Below are 12,540 nucleotides of genomic sequence, written 5' to 3'. Positions count from 1 at the left end.
AACGTTCAGACTGGAGCTGTGAAGGACCGAGTCATCATGTCTCTGCTTGGTACCAGGTCAAAGGCAAGTTTAGGACTTCAGGATTTCCAGACGCCTCCCAGAGATCATCAGGAAAAAGTCCTAATAGAAATTACTACTTCTACAACAAAATTACAGGTGGCAACAGGCTGGCTAATAATGCATTACATGCATGTAAAACTATGTATGTTAAATGTTTCAAAAATAAAGAGCAAAACAAACACAAGTCTGACCACCAGGTTAACAGCTGAGGTCTTTATTTCAATTTCTATATACAGTAAAAGTGCTGCTGAGAATCTGCAGCGACCAGACAGAACATAAATTTAAATCTCTCTCAACAATTAGCAGCTTAAGATCTATCAACTACAGTGTTAACGTTCACACGTTCACAAGTGTCATTTCTTTACGTTTCAATTCGTGCAAGTGAGTTTTTATTCTTACACACTTTGATAAAACACACTTACAGTCTAGTAGTCAATCCCTACTGAGGATATCACCTAGCATACACGACATACAGACAGTAATGTTAACGCTTACAGCCACATTCAAAATCCCAGGTTTCATTTGGGGTTAGGGTGTGGGAACCATAATTTTGCCTGTGTCAGATTACAATAATGTTTGGTTTTGTTTTAGATGCATATTTTCCAAAGCTGAAAGACAGCTCCTCATTGGAACTCTCTCAGAACTCAGCATTTTCTTCTGAATGTACCTTAAAGGAACATAAAATCAGAAACAAAACCAAATGCAATGAAGACCAATAATATGCTCATTATTTGGACATGGCTAGTGAGGAAGGCTCGCTCCCAATATTTGTCTTGGCATCAGACTTTTACACCATTTAGAACAGGGGAGAAAGAAGACCCTAGTCAGTGAAGTATAAAATTTAACCTACTTTTGCTTCTTAAGGAGCCAGTAGAGTGGAAAGCCTTCCTTACTAGGACATACTGAGTATACCAAGGAATGGAAATTGGAGCGGACAGGAAGTACCCTTCAATTATCATAAACAATGTAAAATGCGCATTCTACAACCTGAACAGTCACCCAGGCCAACACAGCCAGCTTCACTCACCCAGGCTAGGGGCATGGAAAAATAATCCAGGAATGTTTCATTTTAAAGGGAATGAATATAGTTTTCTTTTCTTTTCTTTGTTTAGAGGAGCATTCAAATGAGGCCAAGTTTCCACCCAGAACAACTGTTAAGCCATTAAAGCAAGGTTATAGAAGAGCTATGAAAAGACAAAAGAACCCAAGAACAACCGCAATGAAAGAAACTCAAAAGTAACAGGATGGGCAGCAAAAGGTACAGGAAAGAATGAAAACAGATGCATGGTTACAAACAGCATTAAATGCACACAACTGCTGGGTCTGGTGAATAATTAAGGGACAAGAGGGCTAGAAAGCCATTACTGCACCTGATCTGCACTGAAGGTCCTTCCTAAGACACTCTGAGAAAGGAAGATAGAAAGTTAGCATGGGACTGTTTGGCTGGAGTGCAGGGAGCTTTCTACAGGTGAAAACCTTCCTTTGATAGAAACCGTTCCAGGGCAAATGGGGACAGTTTTAATCCATCTATCAAAGTGACTTCTAGTGCCCACAAAACTTAAGTCTTCAGGCAGTTTGGGGGACTCAAAGGTTCTAGCTTAGAAAAACTGGTGGATTGTGGCTAGGGCATCTTTTAAATAACTTTGTGGGGGCTCTCTACTCTGAGCAATTATACTAAAGCAGAAAGTTAGGACAAACTGTTAGTTCAAAAGTTCATAGTGTCCTTTGGCACTCCTGCCTAAAAGTCACTGCGATATTTTAGGCAAAGTTAACATTTTAATATATATAGGCTTGGGGACAATTTGTTTTGGCATGAACATGAATTGGTTCTAATTATTTTTTTTTTAAAGAGAAAAATCACCCTTGTGGCCCTACTCTGGGTACTAGTTTTGAGGGGGCAACAGAGCTAGCAGGTGTACTACAATCAGCTGAGGTTGGGGTGAAGACTGGGGTACCTGAGTTAAGATGTCAAAGTAGTTATGGAAACAACATGCTGGCTCTGAGAAATCCAGCTTGCCAAAGCAAAAGGAGGCTGGCACCGTTAGGTAAACTGTCCTTTCAGACAGGCAGGTCAATGCTAATCTAGTTCTGAAGGAATTTCCTGGTAAGGGGAAATAGGCAAAGCAGATTTTGCTACTCTTTTCAGGGCATCTTATATTCACTTGGTTGCACAGAATGAGACCAAGAGGGAACAGCATTTGTGACCAATACTACAAATAATATGGAAAATTAACCAAGCTCTCTAGATAAACTCTAAATGTTCAAGTTCCACCAGGATGATGGAACTGGTTATGGGATGGGGGAAAGCAGCTCAGTTCATTTTTTTAAACCATCTATATAAGTCCACTGAGCATAATTAGGTTAGGTTAACAAGTCAGTTTACATTATAGGAAGCTGGCAACATTTCACACCCAAAACGTGGGTCCTTCTGACCCGACATTTCCTTCACTGCTCTTTAGGAGAATCACCTTTGGTTGATTCTCTTAGGCAGACAGAATAAAGCTTTGAAATTGAAATGCTGGGGCCAAAATGAAACAGAAGACTCCACATCATCACTTTGGTTTCAGTAATTAGGGGTGTTAACAAAATAAATTAAGGAAACACAAGGACTTATTTATGACTCTTATAGTCTCAACTTTTCCTAAAGACAACCCCAGCCCAAGATCACTGGGTGAACATTTTCTTGGGGGAGAAAAAAGAAAAAATCCCTATCCTACTACACTGGTTTGTGGAAACAGCCTCCTCCTCTCCTTGCACAACCCTTTCCTCTCCAACTAAGCTAAACCCATAAAACGGGGGCGTAGGGACATTGGGACACCAAAAGCAGCAGCAGCAGCCAGAGGGAGTTGAAACTGCATCTCAAAACAAGGGCGGCAGAGGGCAGCATTTACAGCAAGACTTTCTTACTCAAACTGTTTCAAGACAAGAGGGAGCAGCACACTTAAATATCCACACATTTCTTCATTTAAAAACATCACTTCTTTATTTCAAAGGAAAAATAAAAGACCCTCCCAACCCTGTCCAAAAAAACCCAATAATAATAATAACAATAATAAAAAATCCTATTAGAAACCATAAGGAAGCACTGAGAGTTTGAGTATTACATTCTTCAAGTATGCTGTTCGGATTTTTTATTTTTAGGTTGGTACCTATACACATATTAAAAAAACCTTAAAAGTGCGGCCAACAGATTTTGCTTAAAATTAAGTATTTAGAGGGCTACTTAAAAATACTGTAGTAGGACTGTGCAGTGATCCTTTGGGGGATGATGCTTTCACTTTTGTATCCTAGTAAAGGTTAAGGGCAGGTTCAAAAGTGATCATACTTCCAGGGTTAGCATAAGTGGCCAACTTGGGAGAGAAAACCAGGGAGATCCATGTGTTCTTCCACGGACAACGAAAATCCACCCCGAATCCAAAAATTCAGACATGGAATGTGGTAGGATTTCACAGTAAAGTTAGTCTGGGATAGGGAGAGGTGATGAGCCCAAGGCAGGGTGTTAGGTTTAACTGGTTTGCCCTAATTAGGTTTTCGCATATTTTTAGTGGGTTTTAGTGCAGTCCTTCAAGCCACAATTTAGATTGCCCTTCGGTGTGCTCCAGATTGTTGGTTCATATTAAAGGACTGTTTAAGATTTGCATCCCAAGGAAAATCATGCTACATAAAAATGATCCAAGATTTTCGCCCAAAAAACTTCTTGGATAAAATCTAAAAAATACTATTGCAATTGCGTCTCTTGAAGAAAAAAACATTATTCTAAATGTAAACAGATTCACTCAACTCTTTTGTTGTTGTAGAAAACTTCAGAGTAGGTAAGTTGCTGTCTAACTCTCTGCTGCATGCACTCGCCAGAGGGTAGGGAACAATACCTTCTGTGCCAGCATCATCTAGGGGATGAAAAGAACCGTTCCACATAGCTGAAGAGGGCGTCCCAGTGCTTCCAGAGAAAGGCAATGAAAACCACAAGGAATAAAGTGCTGAACGTCCTGTTGCGAGTCTTCATGAGGGGAACCACACAGTTGGCTACAGTGGAGACAAAGACCAAAAGGACTGCCATGACAGCCAGGAGGATGTTGATGAGTTTGCCCAGAAGGTTCCGGGCAGTGGCATTCTCCAGCCCTTCTAGCTGCACCACCTGCTGCTGCTGCTGCTGCAGCTCCATCTTGGAGATGCGCGTCTGGCATGCCTCCAGGGCCTCCTGTGGGCCAGAACAGGGAAGAGTTAAGCCTTCTGCTCACAAGTAATCTGAGATGCTGACATGCCCCCTGGGCAAGCCAGATGCATCTTGAGCAATGCCAATGATTTTATAAATATGCTGAAGCCTTGAATGAATGGAAAAGTCTAGATGTATAACTCACTATTCAAGTGACTATTATTCCCCCAAATTGCCCTCCATTGCATTTCAGTGGGATGAGTCACAGGAAGCAGTGGCCACACTTAACATTTATTTAGTCTAGAACATTTTAATGACAAGACCACAAATATATGCTCTTTTTTCATTGAAAATTAATCTAAGTTGCACAGAATACATTTGTTCAACATAAAAAAGTTCAAAGAGGATAGTCTCTCCTGACATTTCCTTCAATTCCAATCCCTGTCCCTGAAGCAATACTGTTTGTGTTCACCCTTTTATCTGTGTTTAAGTGTATACATATATGTGTCAAGGAAAATATATGGAATTTTATTTTATTTCCTGTAAACTAAAATAAAATCCTAAGCCCCCCAGCCGAATGAACGGACTCCCTCTTGGTCAAAGTGGACCTCAAAGAAACCTGAAAAAGTGAGTTCTTGGCAATGATGGGAAAGAGGCTGGACATGCCTCATTACATCACCCTCCCTTTTTGAGTTGCAGCACAAATGACCAACATTAATGTTAAAATAGAGATCATAAGACTGACAGAATGGACACTTTGTGGCAGTAAGACACCAAATTATAAACAAGACCTAAGGCCATGCCAGACAAGGGTTAAATCTCACCCTACAAACCATAAAATCTCATCAGTTTTTCTTTTCTTTTTTGAGACGGAGTCTTGCTCTGTCGCCCAGGCTGGAGTACAGTGGCGCGATCTCCACTCACTGCAAGCTCTGCCACCTCCTGAGTTCACGCCATTCTCCTGCCTCAGCCGCCCGAGAAGCTGGGACTACAGACACCCGCCACCAGCCTGGCTAATATCTTTTGTATTTCTAGTAGAGACAGGGTTTCACTGTGTTTGTCAGGATGGTCTGGATCTCCTGACCTCGTGATCCGCCCACCTCGGCCTCCCAAAGTGCTGGGATTACAGGCGTGAGCCACTGCGCCAGGCCATCTCATCAGTTTTTTAAAAAATTAACTGGTATTCATGTGGCTTTCTTTCCAACCTGACTCGGGTATAGCATCACATGACAGACAGCAGACCCCATTAACTTAGGCATTCCTTTGTACTGACTTCAAGTCTTTACACAAAGCTTAACTCTTTCAACCAACTGCCAACTAAAAAATTCCTAAAACCCACTATGACTTATTAGCCCCTACTTAGAGATGGCCCACCTTTTTGGGCCAAATCAATGTATAGTTTCCATGTATTGATTTAGGATTTTACTTACAATTCCTATCTCCCTGAAATGTATAAAGCTAAACTAACCCAACTGCTTCAGGCATATTTTCTCAGGACCTCTTGAGACTGTGTTCCCCAGGCCATGGTTACTCATATCTGCTCAGAATAAACCTCTTTAAAATATTTTACAGGGGTTGGCTTTTCCAAACATGGAATAGTATCATACTATAGGAATCGATTCACAACTTGCTTTTTTTCATTCAACAGGGGTCCTGGTGATCTCTCCATGTCCATACACAGAATCTACCTCATTTTTTTTTACTGCTGCAGAGCATTTTATAGTATGGCTAGGCTATGTTATAATAGATGCAGCTAGTTCCCTCTTGGGGATTTTTAGGTTGTTTTCAACTTTTCCACTATAACAATGATGCGGTGAACATTCTTTGAACATGCTTCCTTATACACACTACCTGGTGTTTTCTAAGTCAAGTCAATCCCTGACATCAGTGGAAAGGGATCTCCGATCTGCCTTCTTAAGGGCACACTCTCCTTTAGGTTGATCCTCTGTAAAGAGGACACTATGCCCACACACTAGACCAAACATTAAAAGTGTCTATTTTTGCTATTTTTTTTGAGATGGAGTCTCGCTCTGTCGCCCAGGCTAGAGTACAGTGGCACGGTGTCAGCTCACTGCCAGCTCCACCTCCCGGGTTCACACCATTCTCCTGCCTCAGCCTCGCGAGTAGCTGGGACTACAGGTGCCCGCCAACACACCTGGCTAATTTTTGTATTTTTAGTAGCGACGGGGTTTCACCGTGTTAGCCAGGATGGTCTTGATCTCCTGACCTCGTGATCTGCCTGCCTCGGCCTCCCAAAGTGCTGGGATTACAGGCGTGAGCCACCGCTACTGGCCTGTTCTTGTTATTTTTTAACTTTATATTGTTTAATTTAAAAACCTATATTACCAAGACCTGATTGTATATCCTGTATCTCTCTCAATTACTAAAAAATACTTGAAAATAGTGTAAAATACTAATACATTAATGAAACGTTATTAGTAATGCAATAGTGACATAAAGTGTTAATACATTAATGATTCCAATGTTTAGAACCACCAGTAACTAATAACAACTTGTCTTACAACATATGCAATTAGAATAAAGCTTCCATTTAACATATGCCTAATTCCCAATTAAAAAAAAAAAGTGTCTGTTCTCCTCAAGGCCATGGCCTTCACCCATGAGTTTAAATTAATTCCAAAGTATTCAAGGGATAGAACCTATTTCCCTAGCTATGGTCAGATATCCTCCAAAGTTGGATAGAGCCATGAGTTTTTCTGGTCTTGGTTTCAATGGGTCCTGGTTTCCTGGGATTTGAGGTAAGGCTTGGGTAACTTCAGACTGAAGCTAACTACAGACAGACAATGGATGCTGTCCAGTCCAGAAGGATCTTATGGAAAAAATAATTAAAACATAAGCAGGGCCTGAAGAAGATGGCATCCGGGTAAATGATCTAGACATTCCCTTGATTCTTTTAGGCTGTTGTAATACAAGTTTTCTGGCCCACTTCCCTTCTCCAAGACTAGCGTCTTTCAAAATGCTTTCATATGAAACCACTAAGAACTGTTCCCTTAGAAATACCTCCATATAGAAACAAGAAAAAATTAAATATTCTACTTCCTCATAGAATAAAACAGATGGGCGATTAGCCTTAATTAAACATGACTGCCTCATGGGTTATTCTTGTGAACTGTCAGGCAATGTGCCTAAATGAGATCTGGATTTGGCAGCTGGAATAAAAGCCCCCTTTCCCACAGAAGAAGACAAGGGCAAAATGGCCCTAATACTTGTCAGAGCTGCTTTTGAAGCAGTAATGGACAAATAGGATTCATGTGGTTTTCCACACACTGAGACTACTGTGATCCTAAGAAACATTTCCCAAGTACCAAGCAGACATACCAACCCAAAATGGTATAAACTTTTGAGAAATGCACCTCAATCATTTTAAGAGTAAGTGTACTCTTATATAGTTGATATAAGCTTTTCTTTGTTCTCTACCTTCTCATCTTTTTTCCTTCTGCTGTTTTCCTTTTTTCTTTCTAACCCTACTGTATTTTGCATTTACACCTTTTCCTTCATACTAACCTGGATGTCCCGGGCCCGTTCATAGGACTGATATGCGATTTTTTCTTCCATGCTTGCCAGTTCCTGCTTCAAGTTCAAGATTTCATTCTGGTGGAGCTCTGTTAGGTCATTTAGCTGTTCTTCTAATCGTTCACATCTAAGGAGAAAAAAAAGGTTAGAATTTTATGCATTCTGTGAATATCTTTCCTGGCATTATTTACATCCAATCCCCAAAACCCATTCTACAAAGGAATAAAAGCACAAAGAAATTGAGTGGCCTGGGTTAACAGGGTGTGCTAGTGGATACAGCTCTTAGTCTCTGGAAAAGATAGCTTGTCTCAAGGCCAAATCACACAGCAACACGGCTGTTCCATAATCTTTTCAATGCACAGTATTTGCAGTGATGCCAGCAGCCCTGATTAGCTTTGAGCATAACCATAATATGGAGGCAGTCGTTAGGCTACTCTGAACAACATATGGGAGAGGCAAAAGCTAGGGTACAATTAAGCAAGCCTCATGAAAAGATAACACACCAATGGAAACCAACCTTCTGGCAGTCACTAGTAGCTTATTCCAGAACTGGCCAGCTCACTCACCTGGATGTTTGTGATTCAGAGCCCTAGAATGCCAGAGCCAGAGGGGTCCATCATCCCCATGGCCAAGCACAAGTGTCTGGGGCATTTCTGTCAATAAATATTTACTGAGAGCCTGCTATGTACCAGGCATATTCAAAGTACTAAGAATATTGTGGTAAGCAAGACAGAGTGCCTGCCCTCAGGAGTTTGTACTCTAAGGAGTCGGGAGGCAAGATGATTTCCCATATGGAGAAGTAAAACAAAGAAGATCAATAGGGGTATAAGACAGAGTGCCTGAAGGCTGATGAAGCTGGAATGGTCAGGGAAGGTCTCTCCCCTATTCAATTCTATTAAACTATGAAGGCTGAAACTTGAGTGATACAAACAGAGCCTTGTTGAAATGTGGAGGGAAGAATGTCTTAAGCAGAGGAAATAGCAGGTATGAGGTTTTTAAGATGGGAATTAGCTTGGCATGTCTGAGGGTTAGAAAGTAGGTCAGTGTGGCTGGGAGAATAAAAGGGAGGTAGGGTTCCTTGGGAGTAGGAATTGTTTTATTCATACTGTATCTCTAGCACTTAGGATGGCATAAGGGAAGGTTTAGTAATCTACATAAAGATGGAACCTGGACAGGGCATCTAAGGAGAGGCAGGATTAGAAAAGATTTTTGTTTTTTTTTTGAGATGGAGTTGCGCTCTTGTTGCCCAGGCTGAAGTGCAGTGGCGCAGTCTTGGCTCACTGCAACCTCCGCCTCCTGGGTTCAAGTGATTCTCCTGCCTCAGCTTCCTCAGCAGCTGGGATTACAGGCGCCCACCACCACACCCAGCTAATTTTTATACTTTTAGTAGAGATGGGGTTTTGCCATGTTGGCCAAGCTGGTCTCAAACTCCTGACCTCAGATGATCTGCCCGCCTTGGCTTCCCAAAGCGCTGGGATTACAGGCGTGAGAGCCACCATGCCCAGCCTAGAAAAGGTTTAAGGGATGAGATCAGAGATTCTAGGTGGAAAAATAAATGTGAGTAAAGGTCTGGAGAGAAATGGATGATAAATGTACAGAATAACTAGAATAGTGCATCTATGTTGGAGGAAGAAAAGGGAAATCTGGAAGATCCAAAGAGCTGGGATTCTAGAATAGATAGTAAATGAGCCCAAAGCAGACTACTGAGTAGAGGAGTCACAAGATGAACATGTGTTTTTAGGAAAACGAGTCTTCTCATAGTGGTGAAGAAGACCGACTGGGGTAGGTTGTATGTGGAGTCCCAGGAACTAAAGAGCTAAGTAGGTAGGAGAAAGGTTGAAGACTCCACTTTTAAAAACAATAGAAACAGAGAGTAAAAGAAAGGGAAGAATAAACATATGTCTTAGCTTCTGGTGCGTAGAATGGAAACCTCTGTCAGGCAGAGGGCAGCTGGGTAGCTCTCATCCCAACAGGGAATATATTACCACTCAGGTAGCATTTAACACCAGCATGTGAGTCTCAAGGGACTTCGTACTAAAAGAATAAAAATGCCAGAACAAACTCACACATCTAAAACTATCTCCTTTCTTTCTTCTTTTTAATCACATCTATAATATGTAAACAAACTTTTAAGGAATATAATAAATTTCTCTGTTTAAGGTAATTTTTATGTTGCAGCATCATAAACATTCTCCCTCCCAATAATTATGCAATAAATAATAATATCCTAAACTCCATTGCTTTTCTAAGAAACAAGGATTTTTTTAAAAGGCATCGTCTCACCCTTCTTACGATGTTACTAAACTCTATTTAGTTCTTTATCCTTTATAGGAATCTCTATACTGCCTTCTTTTATGCTGAAACTCTTCCTGTTACTGAAGTGACTGAACAGGTTAATGAGAAAGCAGTCCTACCTTTGATGACTAACTAGGGCCAAAGTTCTCTGTGACTCTGCCTTTTCCTTTCATCTGCTGCCCAGGGTATGTACTCAGAAACAGGTCCCATCTCTAGAATTGATTTTCCACCAAAAATTTAAGTTCACAAAACGCCATAAGATTTTGTTAACATATTGTCTTTTCGTGACTGTCCTATGTTAGCCCACTCTTCTGTGGTGTTTTTGGTGTTTGATAATTTCATCATTCTCTCTCTTTACCAGAAAGGGGCAGGAGACTTTTTTAAAGCCACATTCCAAAGTGCTGGTCTCTTGGGATTTAAGGGAAAGGTTATATCTGGCAGGAAATTACTCTCCTAAACTAAGGACTGTTGGGTAGCAGGGAGGGGAGCAGGGTGGTGGTCACCAGCCTACATCCTGATAAAAGCAGACACGTGGGATCTCTGCATGTGTCCCATAGGCTACCACACAACCTCTTAGCCTACAAATTTCAGGCTTCTTAGGAATCTTATTTGATATTAAACATGGCTCATACATACCAGTAGAACAGATTAAAAAATAGCAGCAGCAGCAACAGTTTAATCAGTGCCTACCATGCAAATTCATTTCAACAACCCCAAGAGGGTAGAAGGTATTATCTGCATTTTATAGATGAGGAAACAGAAGCTCAGAGAAGTTCTAAAGTGAATTGCCCAAGGGCACATAAATATTAAGGAGGGCAGCAAGGATTTGAATCCAGTTTTGACCTTAAAATCCAAGTTCTTAAACTTTACAATGTGATGCCATTTTGAAACTCTAGAAACCCAGATCAACTAACTCTCCTCATAAGTAAGAAATCGGAGTCAGAGTGCTAGCGATCCAAATCACTTAGCCAAAGGAAGCTGAAAGAACTACACTGATGTGATGGTTTGGAGTTTGATGTCAAAGTGGAGTTGATGGGAGAAGGAGGAGTGTAATAAAAAATTATGAACCTATAATTAAAAAGGTAAGAGTTGGTGAGGGCATGGAGAAATCTAAACCCTCATGTACTGCTGTTGGGAATGGAAAATGGTACAACTGCTCAGCAGAACAGTTTGGCACCTCCTCAAAAAGTTAACAGTTACCTTATGACTCAGCAATTCTACCCCAGATATAACTGAAAAGAAATGAAAACTTATTTCTATACAAAAGCTTGTACACGAATGTTCATACCAGCATTAATCATTGCCAAAAAGTATAAACAACCCAAAGGTATATGAGTGTACAACAATATATCATCTTGGCTGTTCACAAGTCAAGTATCAATATTATGTACCCTAATCTGCTTATCACTTGCCACCTGGCAAGTTTCTGTTTACTTTGGTCCTTTCTCCTTCAATTGATGGATGCTCACAGAAACATTAGGACATAAAGCACAAATGTGAATGCAGTTTTGCTTTTCACTATATATATGCATATGAGACTCCTGATCCCTAGGCAAAACTACAAAATAGGCTGACTTATGCCTTCACTCCCCCAACATGGACTTCCTTCCTACTGCAGAAACAGTTCACAGGAGCAGGAAGGCTGTTGTGATCCTTTCCTCCTCTTCTTACCTGACCTTTTATAATATACAGACACTCTTTATGATGGGGTTACTTCCTGAAAACAATATTTCCCATTTATGATGGGCTTAAATCAAACCATTGTTAGCCAGGGACTGTCTGTACAACAACATGTATGTCACCCTAGCAAGAATAATTCCCAGGACTGGGGCCTGAGATATTCTCTAGCAGCAGCCTGTGGGCTCTGACTTGGCCTTGGCCTTATCTGCCTGGCCTTTTTTGTCCAGACCCAGTATGAAGACAGCAGAATACAAGGCATACTTATCTTTACAAATAGCATGAGGCAAGAAAGAGGTGAAACACAGCAGACTGAATTCAAAATGATCTTGACAGATTCAAGTGCAGCCAAGACTTCACCAGGGATTAATTCTATAGAAATAGGGAACTACTTACTACTGCTGAATTCAGGTATCAGAGGTCATGTAATGAGGGGGTAGCTTGTTCTTTGTAACTCCATAGAACTAAGGAGTAAGTCTTACAAATAGTTTGGTCTTTAGTTCAGTTTTAGAAAGAACTTTCTAATAGTGGTGTCTAACAATGAAAAAAACTATCTTAGAAAATGAGACCCTGCTACCAGAGATATTCAAGGAGACAGGCTGCTTGTCAGGGATGTTGCGGAAATAAATCCTCTACTAAAAGAGATTTAACTAGACCTCTGAGATCTTTTCTAACGCCTAGAGTTTGATTCTTTGTAGTCAGGGAAACTGTTTTCCTTTTTTTTTTTTTTTTTTTTTTAAAAAAAAGGGGGCATTTGTTGCTATAGACTTCCCTCTTCTCACGACTGCTTTTGCTGCATCCCTTAAGTTTTGATATGTTGT

The 12,540-nt window shown here is 40.8% G+C and overlaps 1 protein-coding gene across 8 annotated transcripts in view; it reads right to left on the bottom strand.

The window, feature by feature from the left end:
• Nucleotides 1-258: 258 nt before the first annotated feature.
• Nucleotides 259-12,540, bottom strand: part of TMCC1 (transmembrane and coiled-coil domain family 1) — a 257,166-nt gene continuing 244,884 nt past the window's right edge. For all 8 annotated transcript variants that reach the window (XM_017885038.1, XM_017885039.1, XM_017885040.1 and 5 more), the window contains 2 exons: nt 7,739-7,874; nt 259-4,258 (listed from right to left, as the gene is read on the bottom strand). In XM_017885038.1, the coding sequence (XP_017740527.1) occupies nt 3,944-4,258; nt 7,739-7,874 (451 nt within the window). In that variant the 3' untranslated portion in view covers nt 259-3,943. The remainder of the gene's footprint in view (nt 4,259-7,738; nt 7,875-12,540) is intronic.

Source organism: Rhinopithecus bieti, unplaced genomic scaffold, assembly GCF_001698545.2.
Source record: "Rhinopithecus bieti isolate Rb0 unplaced genomic scaffold, ASM169854v2 scaffold_13262, whole genome shotgun sequence".
Taxonomy (NCBI): Eukaryota; Metazoa; Chordata; class Mammalia; order Primates; family Cercopithecidae; genus Rhinopithecus; species Rhinopithecus bieti.
Note: the sequence above shows the minus strand (reverse complement) of the source record. Positions and strands in the feature narration are given on the sequence as shown.